The 27,510-nt window shown below is 41.1% G+C and overlaps 1 protein-coding gene across 11 annotated transcripts in view; it reads left to right on the top strand.

Moving 5' to 3' along the window:
* ITPR1 (inositol 1,4,5-trisphosphate receptor type 1) overlaps positions 1-27,510 on the top strand; it is a 318,713-nt gene that overhangs the window by 148,961 nt on the left and 142,242 nt on the right. For 10 of the 11 annotated variants that reach the window (XM_025451109.3, XM_025451124.3, XM_025451149.3 and 7 more), the window contains 17 exons: positions 871-1,031; positions 1,529-1,670; positions 3,379-3,537; positions 5,639-5,811; positions 7,184-7,303; positions 8,314-8,508; positions 10,918-11,169; positions 12,153-12,294; positions 13,025-13,178; positions 14,411-14,598; positions 17,748-17,886; positions 18,548-18,602; positions 21,131-21,296; positions 21,393-21,563; positions 22,057-22,122; positions 23,176-23,313; positions 26,403-26,528. In XM_025451109.3, coding sequence (XP_025306894.3) covers positions 871-1,031; positions 1,529-1,670; positions 3,379-3,537; positions 5,639-5,811; positions 7,184-7,303; positions 8,314-8,508; positions 10,918-11,169; positions 12,153-12,294; positions 13,025-13,178; positions 14,411-14,598; positions 17,748-17,886; positions 18,548-18,602; positions 21,131-21,296; positions 21,393-21,563; positions 22,057-22,122; positions 23,176-23,313; positions 26,403-26,528 — 2,547 coding nt within the window. The remainder of the gene's footprint in view (positions 1-870; positions 1,032-1,528; positions 1,671-3,378; positions 3,538-5,638; positions 5,812-7,183; positions 7,304-8,313; positions 8,509-10,917; positions 11,170-12,152; positions 12,295-13,024; positions 13,179-14,410; positions 14,599-17,747; positions 17,887-18,547; positions 18,603-21,130; positions 21,297-21,392; positions 21,564-22,056; positions 22,123-23,175; positions 23,314-26,402; positions 26,529-27,510) is intronic. The other variant, XM_025451147.3, reaches the window with a different exon arrangement.

Genomic DNA, 27,510 nt, shown 5'->3' with positions numbered 1-27,510 from the left:
GCTTTCCCCAATCTTTATTATTTCTTTATCTCTCTGTGTATTTAAATATACATTTTTTTAAAAGTTCTCTCAGCCCCTTTAATTTCTCTCCCAGAGGCCCACCTCTCCTTCACTACCTTTTCCAGGGTCATAGAACATAAATTCACAAACATAGGGATTTTATTTTTAAAAAGTGAAATTTTTTTTAGTGATGGGGGAGGTTGTTGGAATTTTTTTCTTCTATTTTTATGAACATTTTCAGGTATATAGAAAAATTGAAGGAATGGTACATTGTCTACCCTTATAAAACTGAGTCAGTAATTACCATTTTGCTTATTTGCCTTTTCCTTATGTATTTATAAACATGTTTTTAAATTACAACAGTCTTAACACGCTTCCTTTAATAAATGGAGGTATGGGGTAGCCTGGGTGGCTCAGCGGTTTGGTGCCGCCTTCGGCCCGGGGTGTGATCCTGGGGACCCAGGATTGAGTCCCATGTTGGGCTCCCTGCATGGAGCCTGCTTCTCCCTCTGCCTGTGTCTCTGCCTCTCTCTCTCTCTGTGTCTCTCACTAATAAATGAATAAAATCTTAAATAAATAAATAAATAAATAAATAAATGAATGAATGAATGAATGAATGGAGGCAGGAAATGATACCAGAGCCCATTTTCTGCTTCATGCTTCCCCACAGTAAGAATCTCTAGAGAGGTAACAACTGTTAGTGATTTGAGGTACTTCTTTCCAGATATGTTCCTATGTCTTGTTGATTTTAACGGCAAGGTATAGCTCCAGCTTTTTGGATAGCCCAGTGTCCCGTAAATATAGTGCTTGTTTGAAGTTTTGCTTTCTCAATCCAAAAGACAGTTCCATGAAGACCATTTTGCTTTTCAGATTGGCACCTCCCCTGTGAAAGAGGATAAGGAAGCTTTTGCCATAGTTCCAGTTTCTCCTGCTGAAGTTCGGGACCTGGATTTTGCCAATGATGCCAGCAAAGTGCTGGGCTCCATAGCTGGGAAGCTGGAGAAAGGCACCATCACCCAGAATGAAAGAAGGTGAGGCTTCCCACAAGAACCAGACACACTCATCCTCAGCCCCTGGATTTTTTTTTAATCCCTTGCTGCAGAAAGACTAAATGCCAACTGTGAACAGTTTTATGTGAGAGGAACAGGCCTTAGCCTTTATATGTGGCTTCTACTGGTGATTTTCAAGAACCACATTGACTTCTTTGAGTCTCTAAAGTTGAAAAGATCATCTTTTTTCTTTGTCTCTAATTTGGCCTCTGGGGCTACCTAAGTAAATATTAGGGGCCAGTGTTACTCTGAAATAAAATTTGATGGCTTATATTTTGTGAAGGTGGTTATCCTTTTGTGGACAATAATGTGTTGTGTGTATTTTACTCTTTTTGGTAATTGGTTGTCATGTTTAAGGAAATTGGGAAGAATGGATCTGCTTGTGTTTGACTCATCAGGGCCGAAGTCTTCTAAGGTGAAGCTTCCAACCTATTGGATGTTGACTGTTCCCCATCTCTAATAGCTTCTTTCTCCCTAAGGTCTGTAACCAAGCTACTGGAAGACTTGGTTTACTTTGTCACTGGTGGCACTAACTCTGGTCAAGACGTACTTGAAGTGGTATTCTCCAAGCCCAACAGGGAGCGGCAGAAGCTGATGAGAGAACAGAATATCCTCAAGCAGGTCTGTGAGATGCGACATACCTGCAGTCTTTGTAAGAAATCAGTAGGCTCACTGCTTTTACAGAGAGCATGGATGGCTCCCACCTGGAAGGCTTGATCAACTGACTTTTCAAGAAAAGAGACTTGATTTTTATAGAGCAGTTTTGAGTTCATAACAATAGTGAGTGGACAGCACAAAGTTTATACCTCCTGCCCACACACATGCATAGCCTTACCTATCATTAACATTCACCACTGTAGTGGTGCATTTGATACAGTTGTTAAACCTGCATTGACACATCATAATCCCCCCAAATCTATAGTTTACATTAAGGTTTGCTCTTGGTGTTTGTACACTATTTGGGTTTAGGCCAATGTATAATTACATATCCATTATTACAGTATTATGCAGAATATTTTCACTGTCCTAAAAATCTTCTGTACTGTGCCTATTCATCCCTCATTCCCCTCAACCCCTGGCAACCACTGATCCTTTTACTGCTATCATAGTTTAGCCTTTTCCAGAATGTCATATAGTTGGAATCATACAGTATTTAGTTCTATGTTCTTTCATTTAGTAATATGCATCTAAGATTCCTCTGTAAATTTTCATGGCTTCCTAGCTCAGTTCAGTTGAAAACATACTAGTTGACTATCAACATGTGAGAATTTACCTGTTGGGAACTCCAAGAAGTGTTCACTTGACGACTTCATTTTCGTCAAAAACATTAACAAGTTCTCTGTGTCCTTAAGGTTATTTCATATGTCTGGGAAGATTTGGAGTATTTGATAAATAGTGACCTCTATAAACCATCACAAAATCTTACCATAAAGAATGAATAAATGGCTTACTGGACAAATATAGATAGTATTACCTGGTATAAATTTAAATAAAATGGTGTAAAGATAAATTATAGGGAGGTAAGTGACAAGAGTAGATGAAGTGCACAGAAATGCATACCATATAGTTCTCTACAGCTATATATTGGCTACATACTTGGCTTAGAAATTCCTGGCCACTAAAATCCAAAGAGAAACCTATTCATTACTAGTCCTGTAGTTCTCCATGGGAACTTGGGATTTGAGAATCCTTTCTCCTGTCAGTTGATGATAGACAAAATTTATTAAAACTCCATCATGTTTCAGCAAGGATTTCCAGTCCAAGAATAAATTATGTCCAGCTGTTCCATGGGATGACTCCCAGATTAGACCTCTGGCTTAATGCCAATGCTCATTTCCACAGTGGTAATTCCTTGAGGGGCCAGAATGATCAGATTCCAGGGCAGAAACCTTCACTGAGCACTATATTTATGCAACTGACAATTATTATCTACTTTATCCTTAAGACCCCCTTGTAACTCAGTGATATTCTTTCCATTTTACTGATGAGAAAACCAAAAGCTACCTTGACTGTGCTTTATACCACTAGGGAATAATGCAGGAGTGAGTTCAACTTAAAATTTGCTAATTCCAAAGTCTATACTTTTAACCACTGCCCTACACACCACACTTGCAAGTGTTTGAGGACCAATAAGGTCCAGGTGGCCTGAATTCAGTGAGTAGCCAGTCTCAGTTGATGGATTGTGTGTAATTTTCAGATTATTGATGTTGATCTAGAAAGATTTGCCTGTGCAGTCCCACCACCTGTGAGGTTGTATTAGTTTAAGACCAAGGGTTAGCCATTAACTCTGTAAATGATGGCAGCATTCATTCTTCCTTCTCACAATCAGATCTTCAAGTTGTTACAAGCCCCATTCACAGACTGTGGCGATGGCCCCATGCTGCGGCTGGAGGAGCTTGGGGATCAGCGGCATGCCCCATTCAGACATATCTGCCGGCTCTGCTACAGGGTCCTGAGACACTCCCAGCAAGACTACAGAAAAAACCAGGTTGGTATTCGGGATGGATGGGAAGTAATGGGCAGCTTCATCCCTGAAGTTCATGTACTCGCCTCATGAGTTTTAAGTCTCACATCTATAGTTACTTAATGACTAGAGATTAGTTTATTAAGTTCACGCTTAGAAAGGAAATAAATTTTTGCAAGCCTCAGAAGATAGAGTCCTTAAGAAAGATGCCAGAGAAGTTCCCTTCTGCAGCCACCTTTCAATGAGAGTTTTCTTTTGGCATTGGTATTACATTTTTATTGCCTTATGGAAAATGATTACATGGGTTTATATTAAAGGAAGAGTGGAATCTTTTCTTCCTGCTCCCTTCCATAGTCTACATGTCTGCTGGTAACTTTATTTTGATTTTGGCTCATATTTTATGACATTCTAAGTCCTTGTCTATGTCATGGCACTATATATATTATCCTCTCCCCATGAAATAAATGTTCTAACCTCTCTGGGGTTTCCCATTATTTTGGTATTTTAAGGAAGCCTGTGAACTGTGTTACACATTTAGTAGTTCTCAGCTGGAACTAATATTGTCCCCCAGGAAGTATTTGACAATTTCAGGGGACCCTTTTGAGTGTCACAACTTGGAGGTGCTCCTGGCACCTAGTGGATAGAAGCCACTGATGCTACTAAATATCCAGGAATGCACAGGACATCCCCATCTGCAAATAGTTATCCAGCCCGATAGTCCGTAGTGCTGAGGTTGAGAGGCCCTGCACTATGTTACTCTAAGTACTGTAGGTGCATAGATGATGCTTATGAAAACCTTGATTCCCAGTCTCTGCGTTGTGTTACAAAAAGCTTTTGTTTGTAAACTTTTGACTGCCTCAACATCTGGCCTTTAAATTTAAGCTTTTCTCTGTAATTAAGGTTTTTTATATTTTGTCATGAAGATAGTATTAAACTTAAGCAATGCTCTAAAGTATTAGATATAATGTTGTTAGCAAATATTGCTAAGCTTTTGACTTTGCCTTTGGTATTGTTGAAATTAAAAGTATCCTATACCTATGATGTTGCGTTCATTAATCTGGACAGGTGGTCTTTGGGTGCTCTGATTGCTTTAAATTCACCTGCGGTGTGTCAATACCATACTCAAATAGTGCCAAAGAGATTTTATTCTCTTTCTCTGCTATCTTCAGATAAGGATGCATTGGAGCCTGTAGTGTGTGCCAGCACATTTTGCTTCTACATGAAAAGACCAAACCATTCCCTCTTACTGCTGCTACATTGACTATCTCTGCTTATTATTTATGGATTCTATGCCACTTGGCATAAGTGTATCTTTGAGGGCTGGTGAATTCCTAAATGTGCATCCTTATTGAGCATGGGCTGAAAAGTGGCCAGTGTCCACTGTGGACACTCTGAGTAGTTTTTAGGTTTTTGGAATTAATTTTAAAAAATTAAGCCAAGTTTCAAGGGCTTTTGGAACTTTCAGTAAACAAATTGTCTTGGGAAGGGAAATATTTTTGAATAGAAAGAAGCAATATCTTCAAGAGGCTTCCCTGAGTTCCTCATATATTGTTATGGAACATCATGTCTGATCCCCAAAGAGAGAAGCCAGAGATGTTGTCATAGGTTCTATGAATCTGGTTGACTGGCTTAGGTATTCCTAACTTGCTTCTGCTACCCATTGGCTATAAAAATGTATTTTCACCCCAGTTAAAGAATACAGAATGGGGTAATATTGTTCTAAATAGCTAGGTAGGCTTAAGTATATTTATTCAGCAGCATAGAGGAGCAAGGCACAGTTAAATCCTCTTGAATTAGTAATAAAATCAGAGCTGAAAAACAGCTTTTGACCTTTTAGGAAAATAAGTCACCACATTAATATTTATACTGTGCACTTACTAAAATGCCCATCTGTACATACAGGATAATTTGCTTAATTACATTTGTGTGGCAGGTTTAGTAAAATGAAGGATGTGGGGGAGTTTGCAGCTGCTATCCTAGATTAGAAAGTTGTGGAAAGATGCTCCACTAGGATTTCCCTTACAAACAATCATTCTCATCAGGGACTGTTGCTGTTTTCCTCAGTTTTGGGTTGAACTTAATATTTTTTGGTCTCTCTGTCAACCTTTCTTTTCTTCCTTAAAAGGAGTACATAGCCAAGCAGTTTGGCTTCATGCAAAAACAGATTGGCTACGATGTGTTGGCCGAAGACACCATCACTGCCCTGCTTCACAATAACAGAAAACTCCTGGAAAAACACATCACCGCTGCTGAGATCGACACATTTGTCAGTCTGGTGCGAAAGAACAGGGAGCCCAGGTGAGGCGGAGGTGGGCCTGATTGGCAGAATGTGTCTGACCAAACCAGTCATGGTGCTTTGGGCTGGGTTTCCTTTTTGAGGGCTGCCAGAGGCAGATGTCATTTAGGCCAGTCTTGAGAGGCTCTTGGATGAGTAGCGGAAAGAACAGACCTGTGGTGGAATCCTAGCTCTAACATTTACCAGCTGGGTGACCTTCACTTTCCCCTTGAGCTTTAATTTCCTTCTATGCTAAATGGATGGTTATGAAAATTGAATGAGAATAAATGCATGTGAAGTACCTGGTACTTCGTAGATGCTCAGTCAATGGCAGATAGCACTGGCCACTCAGTGACCATGTAGTACCCCCCGATTATCAGTTAGAACACTTCCCCCAAATATCATAAGAGTTTTTTTTTGCAAACTTAGTTGTTACTTGAGTGTTTTTATTTTATGTTAGGATTCTATCATTTCTCATTCTCATAGATCTCCCCACCTTCTTCCTCTCTTCCCTCTTTTCTTCTCCTGATTCAGATCCACAACATTGGGGCAACTGGGTGACTCAGTCGGTTTAGTACCTGCCTTCACCTCAGGTCATGATCCTGGGGTCCTGGGATCGAGCCCCACATTGGGCTCCCTGCTCAACAGGGAGTCTGCTTCTCCCTCTCCCTCTGCCCTTTCCCCTGCTCGTGCTTTCTCTCTCTTTCTCAAATAAATAAATATTTTTTATATATAAAAAAAAAGATCCACAACATTTTAGAAGTAGGAAATAGCTTATAATATAGATATCGTGAACAATCACACTGGAGAGCTGATAGTGTTGTTACAAAATGACTCCTCCCACCCATGAAGTTAAATGATGCCTTGTGGAGCATTCTCATGTACCAGGGAGTGAACTAAACCAGCACTTGACATGAATTAGCTTATTTAATCTTCAGGACAGTTCTCTGAGGTTATACATTATCCTCTTCTGTGGATGAGAAAAGTGTAATACAGCAAGGTCAAGAAATTTCTCCAAGTCACACTGGATATCAGAACATAACTAAAGGAGAATCAGCACAGGGATTCCAACTCAGGCCTCAGAGCCTTTCCTAACTTCTCTGGTCCCCCTCCATCCACTGCTTCCTTATGTGGATGTCTTCCTTCTTTTCATTTTTGCCTCATCACTTCTCCATCTGCCCCAGTCATGGCCGCTTTCCTCTTCTGCCTCTTTCTTTCTTTTCTTATGGTGACTGGGTTCCTGGTGGTGCTGTAGATGCTGGCAGCCAAACCTGAAATGTCTCTGATTTCTTTTGTCCAAGGTATGGACTGTCCACTTAGCAGAGTCAGGCTCCAAGAGCCAAACCTCCTCTCTGGCTACAGAAAATGTTTTGTTTGCTTTCTCTTTCTCGACAGATTCTTAGATTATCTCTCTGACCTCTGTGTGTCCATGAACAAATCGATCCCAGTGACCCAAGAACTAATATGTAAAGCCGTGCTGAATCCAACCAATGCCGACATCCTAATTGAGACCAAGTGAGTGGGGAAGGGAGTAGTCTTGGGATTTAAGATACAGATGAGAAAAAGATTTAGATAGAGCTTGTACGGTTCAGTGGATGTCTGCACTCCTGACTAAGAGAACTTTACCCTTTTGGGTGAAGACTTGGTCTGAAGTCAGACAGGCTGGCATGAGATCTGTCTAATGCAAAGGTCTTGGATAAGGGAATTAAGTTTGCTTCTGGAGTGGCCTCCTCTATACTTACTTTTGCACACTGGTTTAAAACTAAGTGTATTCACCAGAGAGCATTTTGTACACACTTGGTTTAATTTTAAGAGCTTAATGCTCTTAACGTAAGATTATTAGTTTTAAAATGTAAAGGAGGTAATTCATTGATGATATTAAGATACTGCAGGGAAGAGTTTTTTAAATTATCACTGTTCAAAAGTGTTTAGTGGTACAGAGAAACTTTGGTAATAGTAGTGATTCATTTTTAGCAAGGGAACTGTTTTCCTGGTAAGTACAATGCCAGTAATAAAGGCCAGTGTTTAGAAAACAAATCAAAACAAAACCTCAAACTCAATTAGGCACTAAGCTAGTGATTTGGTTTGTTTGTTTCTTATGCATGACTTGATTTTGTGCTTAAGGCTAATGCAACTTCAGCATATGACATTGGGCCTGAATAATTGTCTTTGGGGACTGTCCTGTGTGTTTAGCAGCATCCTTGGTTTCTACCCAGTAGATGCCTGTAGTACTCCTCCTGTTCAGTTGTGACAAACAAAAATGTCTAAATGTCTGCCGACATTGCCACAGGTCTCCTGGAGAGGGTGCAAGGCAGATAGAATCACCCTGCTTGAGAACCACTGGCATAAAGTATAGGAAGAAGTTAATGTTTGGCTTTTTGTGATCCTGCCACTAAGGAACAAAAAATGATCATCTCTGTCTTTCTGCTGAAAGTGAAGCTAAATTTCAGTGTATTGCTACAGTTGATCCAGGATCAGCAAGTATTTCAATGGAGTGAGTTTTCCCTCTTTCTCTTATTTTCCAGGTTGGTTCTTTCTCGTTTTGAATTTGAGGGTGTTTCTACTGGAGAGAATGCTCTAGAAGCAGGAGAAGATGAAGAGGAGGTGTGGCTCTTCTGGAGAGACAGCAACAAGGAGATCCGCAGCAAGAGTGTGAGGGAACTGGCACAAGACGCTAAAGAAGGCCAAAAGGAAGACCGGGACGTTCTCAGCTACTACAGGTCACGAGAAGTCCCTTCGGGCTCAGTTTGGGGTGCCGTGAAAAGAATCAATGAGGATTTTATTGGTTACTTGTTGATTGTTCCAGGGAGTCATAAGTTGTTACCTGTCTAGCAAATGATGTGCATTTTAGGAGTTTGGAGTATGAGGTCTCATTGACACTTGCAGAGGGAATTGATTTCAGGCCCTGGCCTGGTGGGCAGAACAGTTTATTGTTTGCCTGTAGCAGCACAGCACATACATGCATATTGTAGTATTTAGGAGTCAGACTGTATGGTCAGACTGCTTGGGTTCAAATTCTGACCTTCCTACATACTAGATTTTTGACTTTTTTTCTTTTTAAAGATTTTATTTATTTATTCCAGGGAGAGGTAGAGACATAGGCAGAGGGAGAAGCAGGCTCCCTGTAGGGAGTCTGATGCGGGACTCGATCCCAGGACCCCAGGATCACGACCTGGACTGAAGGCAGACACTCAACCACTGAGCCACCCAGGTGCCCCTAGGTTTTTTATTTGGCCAAGTTATATACCTCTTTATGTCCCAGGTCCTTTATCTGCATAGAGATAGTAGTGCCAACCTCCTTAGAACTTTGGCAGACAGAGCTAGGAAACAAGTGTGCATATTCACATTTATCTGTATATTTGTATATAGGCACCCATATATCTTCTCTATTTCTGTATCCATCTGTGCAAATTTGTAATGAAACTTTGAGTCCACATCAATACTTGCAATTTCATTCCAACACCATTGGGTTATTGTAGCCTTCACATTTCCACATATGCAGCTCCCTCCCATGACAGAGAAACCTGGCTGGCCTTTCCCTGGGGGCTGTACCTGTTTGCTCACTGTCTGTTCCCTAGGGAGTGTACCTGTTTGCTCACTGCTGGTTACCTCTGTCAGCGCCAGGGTCTCCCTGGTTCCAGCTTTAAGTCCTGCTGGCCCTACCACCTCAGGGAAGGCAACGGAGAGGTCAAGAAGGGGGAAGAGAGCCAATAGAAATTTTTCAAAGAAAAGAGAAGGGAAGATGGCGAAGTGCTTATGGCATTTTTTTAATGAGTAAAACTTGGCCATTCTAGTGCTCTTTATTCCCTCCTGTGTTCCCTGCCCCTCACTCCCGTTCATGCATACAGTGTGTAAGTAACCTTCCACATTCTCGATGTATTTTACTCCATTTGTATGCATTCATAAAAAATACAGACTATTTTGCCAGCTCCTGGAAATTTATGTAATTGGTACTTTATTCTAAGTTCCATTCTGAAACCTGCCTTATTTATTTTGTATTGCTTCTGAGATGTGTTCGTGTTAATGACGGTAGATGTACTTCTCTAATTTTGAAGTACAAAAGCTGAGCAGGGTTCCATTTTATTATGCTATGTTTTCATTGCTCCTTGATATTATATCGTATGCCACAATTTTGTTTTTCATGTCCGGGAGCATCCTTATTCAAAAGCATTGCATATGAGTAAGAGTTTCCATTTCATATTAGTAGTAAAGTGTTGAATTGGCGAGCATGCATATTTTCAGCTTTACCAAGCAATTCTAGATTGGATATTTTGGTGCACACTCCCACCAGTTGTAAATGAAAACTTTGTTTCTCCTGGTCTTTGCTGACTGAATATTGTGATGCTTTTTAATCTTTGTTAATATTATAAGCATGAAATAGAATCATATTTTTTTTATTTGCATTCACTGGTATCTAGTGAGATTGAGACTACTTTCAACTCATGGTTATTGATAATAAGCAGAATTTTAGCTTCAGAAGCCAGTATTTGCCACTTTGGAAGCCAGTAGCTTTCTTATTTCACATTAGAAGTTGTTTACTCTTTTAACGTTTGATACATCTTCCTATGAGGGTGAATGAGAAAGAGTGCTTCCCTAGTCCAGTACAGGAGGTGACAAAAACCACATGTAGTTGGATGAGGAAGAAAGCATAAGGTATTTTGAAGATTCCCCTACTTTGTACATCGTGTTTTTCATGTAAAAGTCAAAAAGGAGGCTTATGAGATAAGACCCTAAGAGTATTATAAAATTTCTAGTTAGACTCAACATGGGAGATGTCTTGAACATTTCCTACATGGTCTTTATATACTGTATAAAAAAAACAGCTGAAGAAATAGATAAGCATTTTACACGTAACATTTTCCCCCATTTATTTCATAAAATAAACAAGGGCAAAGTGGAATCAAATAGTCACATAATTACTCCACCTCAGCAAGGTAGATATGTATGACTGGTGGTATAGCTTGAAGTGTTCCTTTATCTGCTTGGTCACAGAAGCCATCTAAGCATGTCGATGTTCAGGTGTTCAATGTCACTCCTGTGAAAGTTGGGGATATCTGAACTGTCTAATGTGTGTTCCCATTCATCTTCAATGACTTCTGATTTCTTTTTGTAACCTTCCTTCTCTCCAGGTATCAGTTGAACCTTTTTGCTAGGATGTGCCTAGACCGCCAGTACCTGGCCATCAATGAAATATCAGGCCAGCTGGATGTAGATCTCATTCTCCGCTGTATGTCTGATGAAAACTTGCCTTATGACCTGAGGGCATCCTTCTGCCGTCTCATGCTTCATATGCACGTGGACCGAGATCCTCAAGAACAAGTCACTCCTGTGAAATACGCCCGCCTCTGGTCTGAGATTCCCTCGGAGATTGCCATCGATGAGTGAGTCTGGCTTCTCCCTGCACCGAGACCTCATGTTGCTTTAAAACCTCATCATGTTTGGGTCAGGGTAGACAGACAACTTATGGTAAAGTCTAGCTAAATCATAACAGAAAGATGAAGTCTTTTTTTTTCCCCATCAAGCTTAAAATTAAAAAGTAGATGGCAAATACTGCTTTTTTTGAAGAATGTGAAAGATGGCATGATTAAATTTATGTCTTGTCTCTTTTTAATTTTTTTTAATTTTTTATTTTTTTTAACATTTTTAAAAAATTTTTACTTATTTATGATAGTCATCAGAGAGAGAGAGAGGCAGAGACATAGGCAGAGGGAGAAGCAGGCTCCACGCACCGGGAGCCCGACGTGGGATTTGATCCCGGGTCTCCAGGATCGCACCCTGGGCCAAAGGCAGGCGCTAAACCGCTGTGCCACCCAGGGTTCCATTGTCTCTTTTTTAAAGTCAACAAATATTTGTCTCTACTTTGTGTCCGCCTTAAGTAATATGTCAATGAACCAACCAGAACACTAACTCTACACTTGAAGGGAAAGAGATACAAACAAGACAATTGATTACATAGCTTTTTTTTTTTCTTTTTTTTTTAAGGATTTTATTTATTTGAGAGAGAGAGAGAGAAAGCAAGAGACAAAGCACAAGTGAGGGTGTGGGTGGGGAGGGGCAGAGGGAGAGGAAGAAACAGATACCCGCTGAGCAGGGAGCCTGACACGGGGCTCCAGCTCCATCCCAGGACCCTGAGATCATGAACTGAGCTGAGGGCAGACTCTTAAGAGACTGAGCCCCTCAGGCGCCTCAAATGATTACATATCTTGATGATAGCTGCTAAGGGGGAAAGAATAAAGTAAGGACAGAGGGTGAGATAGGAGTGTTGGTGAGGGGGGGTTCTCGGCTTTGTGGCCGAGCAGCTGAGAAAGGCCTAACTATAAAGTTCTTGAATTTTTTTTTCCTTTTCTCTCTCCTTTTCTTTTAGCTATGATAGTAGCGGAGCTTCCAAAGATGAAATTAAGGAGAGGTTTGCCCAAACCATGGAATTTGTGGAGGAGTATTTAAGAGATGTGGTTTGTCAGAGGTTTCCTTTCTCTGATAAGGAGAAAAATAAGCTTACATTTGAGGTAACTCATAATGAAATGATCTGTATGTTTTATCTGCTTTTCATCGGTCATTTTTCTGTTGGGTAAATAGAAAATATTTTAGCATGTGGTAATTTCTATCATGATACTCTGGTTTTGTAATAAAAAGGAATTCAGCTCAATTTTGTTCAAGAATAAAATAGAACTGATAGCAGTTACTTGGCTTAATGGTAGTTAAGCTCTTAGAGTAAGTACCCAGGGTGAATCCTATCATGTAACATGATAGACTGGTACGTATACTCTGTATTTTATATTAAAAACAACAGGAAAGAAACAGACTATGAGATCTGTCACAGATCCTTTGAGGTATATAAATTCTTACTACATTTGAGTTAAAATGTTTCTCTTTGAGTCCCCCCTTTCCTTGTGAGGAGTTCTATTTCTGAGGATTGCAATATTGTTATCTATGCCCTCTGGCTATAACATGGCTTGCCCTGTATTCTCTTTGGGAAGCTCCACAGACACATGATTAGGCCAGTTGTTTATTAACTAGTTATTAAAAGAAGTCAGTAGCTGTGCAGTTTTTTGTTTCTTATTTTTCTCCTTATAAAAAGAAATTTGATCAGAAATGGCAAGCAAGGTATATGCCTTCTCTTACTATAAAGAGGGACAGAATCAGTCATTTATCAACTAGTCCACATAAAACTGAAGGGTACACTTTAACACCATTTCTCTCTCCCTCTCTGTCTCTCTCTTTGTTTTAATATAATAGGTTGTAAATTTGGCTAGGAATCTAATTTACTTTGGTTTCTACAACTTCTCTGACCTTCTACGATTAACGAAAATCCTCCTGGCCATACTGGACTGTGTGCACGTGACAACAATCTTCCCCATTAGCAAAATGGCAAAAGGAGAAGAGAATAAAGGTAAGAATGTTGCGGCAAAGTGGAGGAGTAGGATTTGCTGGCACCCACACCCCAGGGACATGCCCTCCCAGACTCTCCCCTTACTACTTGTATCATGTATTTCCCTGTGAGTTCCTGTCCTTCCCTTGTCCTTTTCTTCTGGACTTTTCATTTTGGATATTTTCTTATTCTTCCTTTTTTAAAATGATTTTATGTGAGAGAGAGCAAACACAAGTTGGGGAGAGGGGGGAGGGACAGAGAAGACGCCAACTCTCCACTGAGCAGGGAGCCCAACTTGAGGCTTGATCCCAGGACCCTGGGATCACGACCTGAGCTCAAGGCAGACACTTAACTGACTGAGCACCCAAATTATGGGCATTTTCGAACAAAAAGTAAAGCTGAAAGAGTAGCACAGCAGACACCTGTAGATCTTTGAGTCCTTGATTATTCACATTTTGCTCAAATTCCTTTAGATCTATGTATGAGTCTGGGTGTCTATTTTGCCAAACCATTTGAAAGTTATCTAACCAGTTTCATGCTCATCTCTTAAGAACATATGTCCTGTCCTCATTTTTGATATGTTGTGATCAATCAATGATGATTTAGCATATGATGAAATAAAACCCAGGTTTGTATTTCCAATCTGTGAATAGGAAAATCTGCCTTTCTTTGTTTTTTCCTCTGTTTTAGGGTCAGGGTAGGCACATACTAGGTACTCGTGTCTGGATAATTAGTGAGATTGTCTCTACAGCTAGAAGAGAAAAAGTACATCTCCTTATCTCCCACCATCTGTCAGGTCCTGTGATCAGTCATTTCACATATTTTTCACCATCTCATCCTCTGACTGAGCTCCTTTATTCTCATTTTAGAGATAAAGAAACTGAGCCTCAGAGGTAATCCAGTGTGCTCAAGATTAGTATTCATAGCAGCACTTAATTTGTGCCTCGTTTACTGCTATACCCCTAATATTATGTATAGCAACAAACATATGCTAAGTGACCAGTAAAATTTGGCAGGTGAATTAATACACAAAAATGCCCCTTGGGGAATTTCAAAACCCATGTGTTTTCTGTTACTCCTGAGTCCCCAGAGTTTTGATGGGTATTAACCTTTTCTGATTCCTAGGGTCTTGAGAATGTGTCAGAACAGGGACATGTTAAATAATATGTCTTGAGTCTCTTCCCCATGCCAGGTGCCTCAGACCACTCTTCCAGAATGTTGTCATGACTGAGGTCTGTCCTGACCCTTCCTAGGCAGTAATGTAATGCGGTCCATCCATGGGGTTGGAGAGCTGATGACCCAGGTCGTGCTCCGGGGAGGAGGCTTTTTACCCATGACTCCCATGGCTGCTGCCCCTGAAGGCAATGTGAAACAGGCAGAGCCAGAGAAGGAGGACATCATGGTCATGGACACCAAGTTGAAGATCATCGAAATACTCCAGGTAACCATCAGCCAGGCGTGGTGGGAAGTGTGCTTCACAGGGTTACCATTTGGATCATGCCCCTCCCTGCTCTTATAAAGCCCTAGACTTTCTGGGGGAGAGTATGGAGGTAAATTCTTAGCTCATTGTTCAGTGCCATTTATGAACTAGCTGTCTTTATCCCTCTCCTGTCATCTCATGCTCCTCCCCAATGTGCCTTGTTCCTCCAGTCATGACATAACTTCCTGTAGTTGCCTTAGCTTTCCATAATCATTGACCTCTATGGCTTCACCCAAGCTGCTCCATTTGCTTAAAATTCACTTGGTTATGCTTCTACATAAAGCTGGGTTCCTTGCTTATTGTTCATAACTACTTTAAGGTTCCATGAACTTGGCAACACCTGCCTCCCTCCCTCCCTTCCCTTTTTCATTCATTCATTCAACAAATATTTATTGAACCTGATTCTGTGCCAAGTACTTTTAAGCACTGGAGATCAGACTGAACAACATAGATTAAATTCCTGCTTCTAAAGAACCTGCATTTTGGTAGGACTCTTAGGCATATTAAACAACAAATATTCTGTGTCAGAGAGTGGTAAGTGTTAAGGATGCTAAAATCTAAAGGAGGATCAGGATGGTTGGAGGCCGCCAGGAGGAAGGAAGCCAGGGATACTGTTTTTGTTGGGGTTATCAGACAAGGCCTCTCTAGTAAGGCAATGTGATCAGAGACCCAAATGAAGTGAGGAAGCTAGCATGTGGATATCTAGGAAAAGTCTCGGAGGCAGAAGTAATAGCAATGAGAAGATCTTGAGGTGGGAGTACACTTGGCAGGTTTTGGAGCAGGTTGGATTTAAGAGGGAATGGGAGAGGTTGAATCCGAGTGGGGGAGTAAGTACAAATAACTCTTTTGAGTGGATTTGCTATAAAATGAACAGAAAAATGGGGAAGTGCCTGAGGGTGATTGTTGGTAACAGGAAGTTTTTGTTAGAATGTTTTTTAAGTTGAGAGATGATAGCAAGTTTGTATGCCGAATGGAATGAATGGAATGGTCAGCTAGAGAGAGGGACAAGTTGTTGACATAGGAGAGAGGATAATTGTAGGAGTAAAGGCCTTGCATGGGCAAAAGGAGGTATGGGAGCCAATCTACTGAGGACAGGGATTGGTCTCAGGTATGAGAACCCTCCTGATCTCCTGACAGTCTGTGTTTTCCTCTTTCTGCTCGTAGGTCATTTTTATTCATCAGCAAAATCATTTGCTCCTTAATGAAAATAATGCTGTTACCACTTTTTTTTTTCTCTTTTGTCTCATGTTGCCTCTTGCCAACCCCAGACCATGTAGTAGGTGATTACAAATTATTATAGACTTAAGAATTTGTTTTTTGAGTCTGAAGTCACTTTTTACCAATAGTTTGAAAGCATCAATGAGAGTCCTCAAATATTTAGTGCTGTAAAGATTGACTTTAGAAGAAGCCTCATTGAATTTTTGCCTAACCAAAAGTTGAGAAGGACTTCTCAGGCTATGCCTTATGCGTCCCAAGTATGTTAGTATCATGAACATGTATCAGAAGTGATGCAGTATAAAACTTGATAACACCCTTGAGGTCCTCTCAGTGTCATCATCTTAGAACAACTGGTTGGTGGAGTCATTGTTTCAACAAATACTTCCCCCTTACCATACGTAAAGCACTTTGCTGGGCACTCAGAAAAATGCACAGATGATTAGAACAGAGATTATACCCACAAGAGATTTATAGTCTAATAGGGAAAAAAAAGGAAGTAAAACTATGAGAAAAGTATTCTCCTAGGACATGGGGGGTGTATCATTTGATCCCATTTAGTAAGCACCAGAGAAGGTTTTTACAGAGGAGATAGATTTTATCTGTGCTTTTACACCTTAACGAGGTTTGTAGTATAGAACCAAGGGGACATTCTCAAGTCCCCTTGAACTTGGAGCAGGTTGAACCAGGGCATGACATCTCATGGACCAGTAGTAACTCCCCTTGGGCAGAGACAGAGTGTGTGGAACGGAAGTTGTCAAAAATGAGGTTGGAAAGGAGGACCAGGCCAGATTCTAGAGAGTTCTGGGTGCCTAAAGTGTTAGGACCTAGTTCTATAGTGAGCCTTTGAGAATTTTCATAAAGGGGACTGACATAAAAATAAACACCTTTGGGAGGTAGATCTGGTGATGGCAAGGCAGGAGCTAAGGAGGATGTGAGCAGGGGGAAATCGTAGGAGAGATCCAGTAGAAGTGGAACCAACAGGACTTAGTCTGTGATTAGATGTTTGTATCAGAGAGGAGTAGATGTTCTGAGGTTGACTGAGGTTGAGAGAACTTGGGCAGGACTGACATTGTTTTGTACAATACTGAGTTTGAGACTCTGGCAAGACACCAGATGAGATGTCCAGTAATCAGTAGGAAACAATGACCAAGAGCTCAGAAGGCAAGCCAAGGTAGTAGTATCTCAGTCTGGGAGAGGTGACTGCCCTGGGATTGAGTCAGGTCACCAAGAGGGCAAGGCAGAGACGAGAAGAGAATGGAAGGGAGAATGTCCGTAAGGTCCTCAAATAATGCCAAGCAGTTGGTTTTTTTGTTTTGATTTTTTGTTTTTTGTTTTTTTTTTTTGGCTCTTGCAACAACTGGAAAATGTAACTTGCTTCAGAGTAGAGGGCAAAGGAATGTAAGAAGTAAATGAAGAAGGAACCCAAGAGTTGTTTTATAAATCAAAGGAAACCATCAGAAATGAAAAATATGGACCATGCTAATTTCTAGTAGTAAAAGCATGCATGTATTTCTCTGTGGATTCTTTTAAATTAAGGCAGCTAACTTCACCCTTCTCAGGGCCCAGAGTTGGCGTATAATAGTTGCTGAAGTCATGTTTTATAGAGGATGGAGTAGGGAGTGAGTGATTTATTGTTCCAATTATTAAATTAATTGTCAGGGTGCTAAAGTTTGTACTAGAAGCTAAGGTGCTATGGACAGACTTGATATACTCCATAGAAGTCTGTTGTTAAAGTAATTGTTGAAATCTAAGCCAAATATTTGGCTCACTTAGTGCTTAAGGTAATTGATGCAGCAGATACCAGGCCCAGCCAAAGTGCAGTGGCTTGGCAGAGTGTTACAGGTGGTATGCTAATGTAACCAATCTGTTTCCATTTCCACTTGAATCTTTAGTTTATTTTGAATGTGAGATTGGATTATAGGATCTCCTGCCTCCTGTGTATATTTAAGAGAGAGTTTGATGAAAGCAATTCCCAGACTTCGGAAACATCCTCTGGAAACAGCAGCCAAGAGGGGCCAAGTAATGTACCAGGTTAGTGATTCCACAATGGGATTTCAGCCATAGAATGGGGTGTGAGTCTAATAAAAACTGAGGATTCCAATAGTACATTCTACAGAAAGGATAAAATACTAATATTTTGAAGTATATTGCAATGGAGAATGAAATCCTAGGAGTTACCTTTTATGGGTAGAGGAATAATTGAAAGAGTTCTGATCTCTTCTGGGTTAGATCTTGTTTCCTTCCATCTTGGAGTCTCTTAGTCATAAGACAGCTGAGAGTTGTAGTGTTGTGATTACATGAAATGCCAAAAAATATTTATTGTCCACTAGCAACTTTTACTCATGATGGAAGTTTTTCCCTGCCCAGGAAATAGTGATGAAGGGGAAAGGGAAAGGTGGTGGTAGACACAATTTCACCTCTCAAGGCCTGAGCTTCCTTGGCATGAGGTCATCTGCTCTACTAAGTGGATCATGAGTGGGTAGAAAACCAGCAGAAATGTGGAACAGTGCACACCAGAGCCACTGGACAGTGTGATGTGGGTTGACCTGGCTTCACAGCTTTACAATACAAGATTCTGAAAGACTTGAGGTTTAACCTATAGGCAGGGACAAGGCTATTTTTAGAAAAGTTCACCAACAGCCTATGTTTTTAGGCCTTTCTACATCTGAAACTATGTTCTATAACTTTCCAGGTACTCTTGACTTTGAACACATTGAAGAGCAAGCAGAAGGCATCTTTGGAGGAAGGAAAGTATATTTTCAGTGTTCAGTTTTGTAGGTGGTTCTAAGATTGGGAAGCCTCCTTTTGTGTAGCTCTAAAAGGCTTTTCCCTCATTTTTCTAGGAAACAGCCTTTGGGTTTAGTTTATTTATCGGCTCAGGTCAGAATGATATTAATTGGCTGTGTCTGTGTGTGAATATCTGTGTTTCCTGCCTGGGATAGAAAGAATGGAAGTAGGTTTCCCCAAGTGCATGTATTAAAAGATTTTTTTTTAATGGTGCAAAATAGAGTTGAAAGAAAGAGGGAATTGAAAACAAAGTGAGGTTAGCAAGATCATGTGTTTCTGCTGCTGGTGGACGCCATTTTTGTCTCTGAGCTCTTTAGAGACCATGCAACAGCAACAACAAAAACATACCTTGTCTCTAACATTAGATGACTGCATGATCCCCCTTTTTAAAAGATCAGATTACTCAAGGTTGACTTAAAACATTATTATGAGACTAAAATACCTTTAAGACTCGAATAGCCACAAGCTGGTATAAATACCCTATGCACATAGATCTTTTTTTTTTTTTTTTAAGATTTAATTTATTTGAGAGAGAGAAAGAGTAAGAGAGCACAGGCAGGGGGAGGGGCAGAGGGAGAGAGAGAAGCAAACTCCCTGCTGCGCAGGAAGCCCTATACAGGGCTCCATCCCAGGACCCTGGGATCATGAGCTGAGCCAAAGACAGGTGTTTAACCAACTGAGCCACCCAGGCACCCCCACATACTTCTTTCATATACATATTCTTGGTTCAGTTTTCTATTGCTGTGTAACAACTACTCCAGATATTTAGTGGATTTTTTAAAATAATCCTTTTATTACCTCTCACAATTAAATGGGTTGACTGGGCCTAAGCTGGATGGCTCATCTACTGGCCACTGTTCAGTCTTTTTGGGGGCTGGTGATTAGAACTGGCACATCCAAGGTTCTTTTACTCACATTTTTGGCTCCTTGGTAGAAATATATGTAAGACTGGGAACTCTCTCTCCTTCCCTTCCTCTCTCTCTACAGGAATGTCTTGGCTTCTTTGTAGCATGGTGACTAGCTCTAAGTGCAAAGGTCCCAACAGGATAGGCCAACAGTATACAACACTAATCAAACCTGCTTTTATCATGTTACTAATATCCTATTGGTCAAAGCAGATCACATAGCTGAAGGCCCACTGTCACTGTGGGAGGGGCCTACATAAGGAGGTATATACCAGGATGATCTGTTTTACTGGAGGACACCAATGTTGGCAGTCTACCCCAGTGCTTAATGTAAAACCAAAGAAATTCGAAATAGCAATATTATTTGCTATGATGAAAGATGTTTTTCTGAAACAGAGTACATTGAGTTCAGCGTGATTATATTCCCGTGTGCTCTGTGGTATCTCAACTCTCCCATCATTTTCTAATATTGAACATCAGTGAAATTGTCTTCACACCTTTTTGGACCATGTAGCATGAATAGAATATTTTCCTGCGAAGTCCTCTCTGTGCTTTTCTTGCTAACCTGCTAGCATTAAGGTCTCAACATTTGGCATTCGTTGTATTGTAAGTACAATATAGCCACAGACACAATCATTGAGTGGCAATGCTCAGTTATGTGGTGGTCTGCCATTTGATCCAGGCCTTGGTCACTAATTTTTTAATTGTATAAATAACACATAGTTATCATAGACACTGAGATAACCTCTGACAGTTTGCTAATTAATCTCAGTTGAAGGACACTGAGTTGTCGTGATTCGTGGCGACATTCCTCAAAGCGGGGTCTGCAGACTGCTTGCTGCCAGTTTGGGACATAAGTACAGAACATGAGAGGAGGGACACCTGGGTGGCTCAGTGGTCAAGCATCTGCCTTCAGCTCAGACAAGATCCTGGAGTCCCAGGATTGAGTTCCTCATTGGGCTCCCTTTAGAGAGCCTGCTTCTCCCCCTGCCTGTGTCTTTGCCTCTCTCTGTCTCTCATGAATAAATAAGTAAAATCTTTAAAAATAAAATGAGAGGAATCATTTGGGCATTTTTACAGTAACCTGATACTGCCATATCTAAGTGCATGACCAGTGGACCTGGTATAGACTGAGACGTCAGGTAGCTGTGAAAGTGGAAATAAAAGCAACTGGTCCTTTACCACAGGTACTTTGGTAGGCACTGGCTTACAGCATCTTAAATAAAAAATCAACTACTAATTTAGGAGAAACACAACTGTGTGCAGTTTTCCCACCATAGATGAGACCTAGCAGAAGAACACTCAAATCGAGGAGCTGGGAATCTGGATAAAAAAGCCAGTTCCTGTCACTGTGGGAAGGTGGGGACTTTGATTTACAATTGGACAGTGGTGAGATCTTCATTGTCCCCTCACCTCTTAAGATAGTTGAAGTTAAAACAGTAGTGTGTTATTACAGAAGCTCATTAAAACTCAAGCCTGCTGAGGTTGACTGTGGGGTTAGAACTCTGACTGGTGGGTGAGTCTGTGTGACAGAAGGGTGCGTGTGGCTCATCTGGCCTCTCCCCTTCCACGCACTCCTGTAGTGAGGAGAATACCCCCCTGGACTTGGATGACCATGGAGGCAGAACCTTCCTCCGAGTCTTGCTGCACTTGACGATGCATGACTACCCACCCCTGGTGTCAGGGGCCCTGCAGCTGCTCTTTCGGCACTTCAGTCAGAGGCAGGAGGTCCTGCAGGCCTTCAAACAGGTAGCTGGGGCTGCCATTCCTGTATGTGTGTGTTCGTTTTTGTTGTTGACTGTCCAAGAGGCTGTTGTGCACCACTGATACATCCTGTCTGTTCAGGTTCAGCTGCTTGTTACCAGCCAAGATGTCGACAATTACAAACAGATCAAACAAGACTTGGATCAGCTGAGATCCATTGTGGAAAAGTCGGAGCTCTGGGTTTACAAAGGGCAGGGCCCTGATGAGGCCATGGATGGTGCCTCTGGGGAGAATGAACATAAGAAAACAGAGGTGAGTGGAACGCCGCTCATGCTGCCAGAGCAGTTGGATGAGCTCCTCAAACAAGGGAATTTCCTCCTCTGGTTTTCAGTAGAAGTGCAGATTGTAGGATGAGCTTCATTCTCAAGAGATCTGCTTGTTAAGTGGCTGTAGTAACAGCCATTCTCCTAGGAAATAAGCTGCAAAATGGAAATTTAGCTGCTACTTCCGTGTCACCTTGGACCGTGGGGGAATAGACTTCGTTGTTGAGTAGATTAGCACCACATTTCCCTTGCAACCCCCCTGGGGAAGAACCTATTCTCAATAGGCTGGCCCATCATCCTCTCTCACCTCAGTGATATGTCAGAAAGGAGATGATGAGCAAGTGACTCAGGCTGAAACCCAGCATGGCTGTAGAAAAACTGTCAAACTCTCATTGTTTCCTAAATGCTGATGCCATTCCGAACAAACAGACCTATTGCCCAAGGGCCGAACAAACCACACTTACATTTATTTTGGTCCTTAGGAGGGGCATAACAAGTCACAAAAGCATGAGAGCACCAGTAGCTACAACTACAGGGTGGTGAAAGAGGTAAGTAGCCTCCTGCCTTTTTTTTCCCTCCTTTATTAATTCTCCAAGGAGCTACAGTTTTTGATAGTCAAGCTGAAGGTGCAAACACTTCAGCTTTTTTCTTCATGTAAAGTTAAACAGGGAGAAAGAAGCTTGCAGAGGTTACATACATGGGTTTTTGGTTCAGATCTTGGTTCAAATCATCCTATGCCACTTTTATCTGTAGTCCTCAATTTTCTCACTTTTTATAGGTTCAGCCATCACCTATATTTATATAGGTTTATAATGGACCAAAGGATTCATTGATATCATTGTCAAGGCTTTATCTCAGTGGACAGCATATAGTGTCCCCCAATTAGGGCTCTAGTTCTTTAGAAATCTTTGCATAATGGGTTCAAAGTTGGGAGGTTGGGAGCTTTGTGTTTTGTTTTGTTTTTGTTTTTTTTTTTTTTAACCCAGAGCAAACTCTTCCCAAGTCCCTGGCAATGATGCTGAGTCTCACCATTTTAGAAGATCTTTCTGAAACTACCCCACTTTTGGTTGAAGCCATAATCCACTTCACACTCTGGAAGAGCATGTTCTTAGCCATGTTGAGATTTGGTTTGATGGATTTATAGGGATACTACATATTGAAGGAATCTCCCTCATTTTAGGTTTAGTGTGCTGTGATCACTTCTGCCTCCCTGCTCATGACCAGTGCCTACAGTTTTTTCTCAGTCATGCTTCCTAGTTTTCTAAAATTGATATCTTTCATTTTTTTCAAAAAAAAATATTGTCTGGCTTTACTGAGGTATAATTGACAAAAAAAAAAAAAAATTGAAATCTCACTAAAGCATGTCACACAATAATTTGATAGATATACCCTGTGGAATGATTCCCACAGTCAAGTTAATTAATATATCCATCATCTCATACAACAAACGCTTTTGAGGTGGGCGAGAACTCTTACGGTTTACTCAGCAAATTTCACATATACAGTATAACTTTATTGACTGTTGTCACTGTGCTGTACATCGGAGCTCAGAACTGAGATATTCTTCAGAGGTACACACTGTGGATCTTTCTTTCTGACAGATTCTGATTCGACTCAGCAAACTCTGTGTTCAGGAGAGTGCCTCTGTGAGGAAGAGCAGGAAGCAGCAGCAGCGCCTGCTCCGGAACATGGGTGCACACGCCGTGGTGCTGGAGCTGCTACAGATTCCCTACGAGAAGGTGAGTGAGTCCCCTCCTGTGGCTGCTGCTCCCCAGAGTGGGGCAGATCCCTGGGTTTTCCTAAATTCTTCTTATTAGGATATCATTGGCGAAGACATGAAGCTGATGTGAATATAAGGCATATCTGGCCCACCTGTATGAAACATTATAAAATTCCATTGCCCATAACCTGCCTCCTGTTTTAAGATTCTAAATAAGAGTCCATTAATTCTCCCCTCCTTCCCACACCACACTGGGTGCAAAGGTTGGACAGCTCTACCTGCACGTGGGCTTGTGCTCCACAGTGTCCTCTGCAGATGCCACCCAGGCAGTTTAAGCACTACAGGTTACTAAATGCATGTGGGATTTTGGGGCTTACCCCAAAATCAGTCAGTCAGCAGTGTGCTGACATCTGGTCAAGTATTTGGATATATCAGGTGATACTTTGCTCTAAGTCCTTTTCTCCTGTTAGAAGTTACACTCTCTGTCCCGTTTTTTCATTTGTCATTTTTAGCATTTGGCCTGGACATGATAGGGTTTAGGGAAGTAGAGCAATAGTGCTTTGCACTGTGCAGCCTGACAGGGCATTTTCAAAAGTGTCTATTCACTTTCAAAATCCAGTGCAGTTGTCATGGTGTTCCCATTTGACAGATCAGAAGACTGAGGCTTGGGGAACTTTAGAGTCCCAGGACATGGACTTCTGTCTCTTGAGTTTACCAGAGACTGCCAGAGAAACTTGCCAGTGAAGAGTTGCCTGAAGGTGGCTCACTGCTAGTGCCTTCGGGGTACCAGGCACGGCATGGAGTCATTTTCATTTACCAGTTCATTTAATCCTTAAGACAGCACATGAGATAGGTCATAATTGGAGTAGCTCCACTTGAGAAGACTGTGGCCAGAGGTACAATACTTTGCTTACTTGGCCCAGCAACACATAGCAGAGCCTGCTCTGCTCAGTTATAGTGCAGTCGAGGTCTTATTTGCTATACCTGCTGCCCTGTGCTCAAGGAAGTTCTTGGTGAAGGCCACCACCATGGGCATGGGGACCATGTGATTCAGGCTAGCCAAGCCTTTCAGTGGCACAAAGTATATGTTTAATTCCTCTAGTAGGTCAGGACCTTAACTAACTTCAAATTAATTACAAGTGTGCATGTCATCCAAGTTTGATTGACATTTAGACTAGAACCAGCAAGTTGATTTACCTTGCTATGTGTAAAGAATGTGAAGATGTAGTTTGCTGGCCTTATTTTTGCCTCATAATATCATCAGTTTCCTGAAAGATATCCATCCATAGAGTAGTAGAATAACGAATAGGTAACCTGATTTGGTTGGAATTGGTGGTAGAACAGTGTGTGTGTGTGTGTGTGTGTGTGTGTGTGTGTGTGTGTGTGTGTTACTGGTTGAGAGCAGATATACCTTCTGGTTATGTGAGGTCTTTAGAGCTTGCCTGCCTTGTAAAAATCCATTTCACATGATGAAGCCTTTAGTTTCCATGAGCCCCAGCAGAGTCTCCCTTTAGCTGAAGAAGTCAAAGAGTACAGAACTGTTTGAGATTACTGCTGTCAACCAGCAGTGTCTCCCTGTCCCAAGGCCTCTGATTTCTAAGAGCTGGAAGGTATGCCACTTTCTCTGTTAGTGGGAGACAAATGTAGTATCTACTTTGTTGTATGGGGATTTGCTATTAATGTCCCCTTAAACTTGCTCGTTTTAGATTGTTAAAGCTGGTAGCTCAGATTCCTTCTGTTAGTTGTTCTGACAGATGTGTCCTGTTTTCTCCCAGGATTATTATCTAGACCATGGTGAGCAAACTGCAGACATGAACCAAATCTAGCCCACCACCTGCTTTTATACAGCATATTAGCTAAGAATGATTGTTCCATTTTTAAATAGTTATATTCTTAGTGGTACCAGCCTAATGTCCTCTCTTTCGCTTTTCGACCCACAAAGCCTAGAGTATCTGTCTGAACCTTGGTCTAGAGCAAAACCAATAGCTAACATTGATTGTGTGATTACCATCTGAGCACTTGACATGGATTTTGTCACTTAATCTTCATGACAACCATATGAAGTGTGCATTTGTATTACCTCCATCTTACAGATGAGGAGACGGAGGCCTTGAAGAGTTAAGTAGCTTGCCCAACATCATCCAGTGGTGAGTGGCAGATCCAGGATAAGAGCTAAGCAGTCTGGTTTCAGGGCCTGCCTTCCTAACTGCTAGACTCTCTGGCCTCTGAAAAGAGGTAGTATATATGAGAAGACATAGGGAGGCTACTGTGAGCTAAATGAATAGGAGGGATGATTCCGTTACTGGAATTCTCCTTTCATTTTTACTGTATTAAAAGTTTTCTTGTTTAGAATCGGTCAGTAGGTTTTAATCCATTTTCTTATCATGGGGCATCTAATGCTTTACAACTACTGAGTATTTGTTTTTTACTGTAGGAAATGAGAATCACATAATCAGCTGTGTGAAATGCCTGGGGCAAATATTATCCCATCTTGCAGATGGGAAAACTAACTCTTAGGTTAAATTTGATGCTGGGGTGACAAGGAAAGGATTATGACAGGTATATTTGCCTAGATTTATAATCTAAAGATATTTCTAGACTAACGTGTTATCTCTTGCCAAAAGTTAATGCATACATGCATATGTTAGGCAGATTAAAAAGGTTGAGCCCAAGAGCTGGGGTGATGTAGGCTCACCAACAGTGATCAGTCAGCTGCTGCTCTGCTTTCACTCTGTTCTCAGAAATGGGGGATTCAGAAATTTCGGAAATTGCTAGAAATGGAATCCAGAGACTCCCTCTCAGCTTCCACTCTGTATTGCATTTTTCCCAAATAATTTTTGTAATCTGCCGGCTAGTGGAAGAGAACATAAGAGAATTGAATAAGTTACTGGCTTCTTTGCAGTTTCAGCAGTGCAGCACCCAGCACCCCAATATTTTCACACAACACGCACTCAGGACACACCTTCAGAACTCCACTTGGCAGGTGATGGATGTGTCATAGAATGAGGTCTGCTGGCCTAGCAACATGTGCTGTCTCCTACTGACCTTATATTGTCCACAGCCTGGCCCTATTTTCAACCTGTTTTTCATCTCCCTCCTTCCATATAGGCTGAAGATACCAAGATGCAGGAGATAATGAGGCTGGCTCATGAATTTCTGCAGAATTTCTGTGCAGGCAACCAGCAGAATCAAGCCTTGCTACACAAACACATAAACCTGTTTCTTAACCCAGGGGTAAGAGTTAAGGCTGGTTTGGAAACCTGTGAGGGGAGGAGGGCAGGAAGCAGTACGAAGAGCAACTTGTGCTTTTGCTATTGTGACCATGGGGACTTGTTATAATGCAACATTCATTCCAAGGGGAACATCGGGACCAACTCTCAGGAGGACATAAATACTCCCCATCTTTTTAGGGGAGAAGGCAGGAAAGGAAGGGAGGAGATGGTAGGGCAATGTAAGATATTTATATTTTCTCTTAATATTCTTCATTACATCCAATTTTAGCACCAAAGAGTTGCTGGTTCTCACTCTCCAGCCATATCCTTCTGAGATCATGCATAAAGTTTTCTGTATACATAATACATTATGTACATACAAATATATAATATATTCATATAAAGCATAATTGTAAGATATATTTTAAAAGTATGTGTTGTGCATTTTTTTTTTAAAGAAAAATGGTGATGGACTCTGCACTTGATTCTGGACTTTGCTTTTTTCACTTAATACATTGTGGCTATTTTTGCAAGTCATAGATATATAAATTTTTCTCATTTTTGATGAGACTTTGTAATGGCTACATGGCATTCCATAGTTTGGCTGTAACTTTTTAAAAGCCATCCCCATATTAGTGAACATTTAGGCAATGTCTACTGGCTTTGTCAATCTTTCTACAGAGGACATCCTTGTAAATACACGTGCATACACACATTCATTAGGACCACTAGAGCTTTGGAGGAAAGGACTGCTAGACTAGGGAGTAATACTCCCTCTTTGTTATGTATGGGAAAAGAAAAGACAGAAGATAAAAAGTTTAAAGTCCCCTGCCTCACACTAAACATAAAACTCAGTAACTCTGGGTTTAAAAAAAAAAAAACAAAAAACAGAATAATCTTCCTAGAAGATAACATGAAAATATCTTGATGACCTGGTGGTAAGTGAAGTTTGATTACACAGTATACGAACAGCACTAATTATAAAGGAACATATCAATAAACTG

Source organism: Canis lupus, chromosome 20, assembly GCF_003254725.2.
Source record: "Canis lupus dingo isolate Sandy chromosome 20, ASM325472v2, whole genome shotgun sequence".
Taxonomy (NCBI): domain Eukaryota; kingdom Metazoa; phylum Chordata; class Mammalia; order Carnivora; family Canidae; genus Canis; species Canis lupus.
Note: the sequence above shows the minus strand (reverse complement) of the source record. Positions and strands in the feature narration are given on the sequence as shown.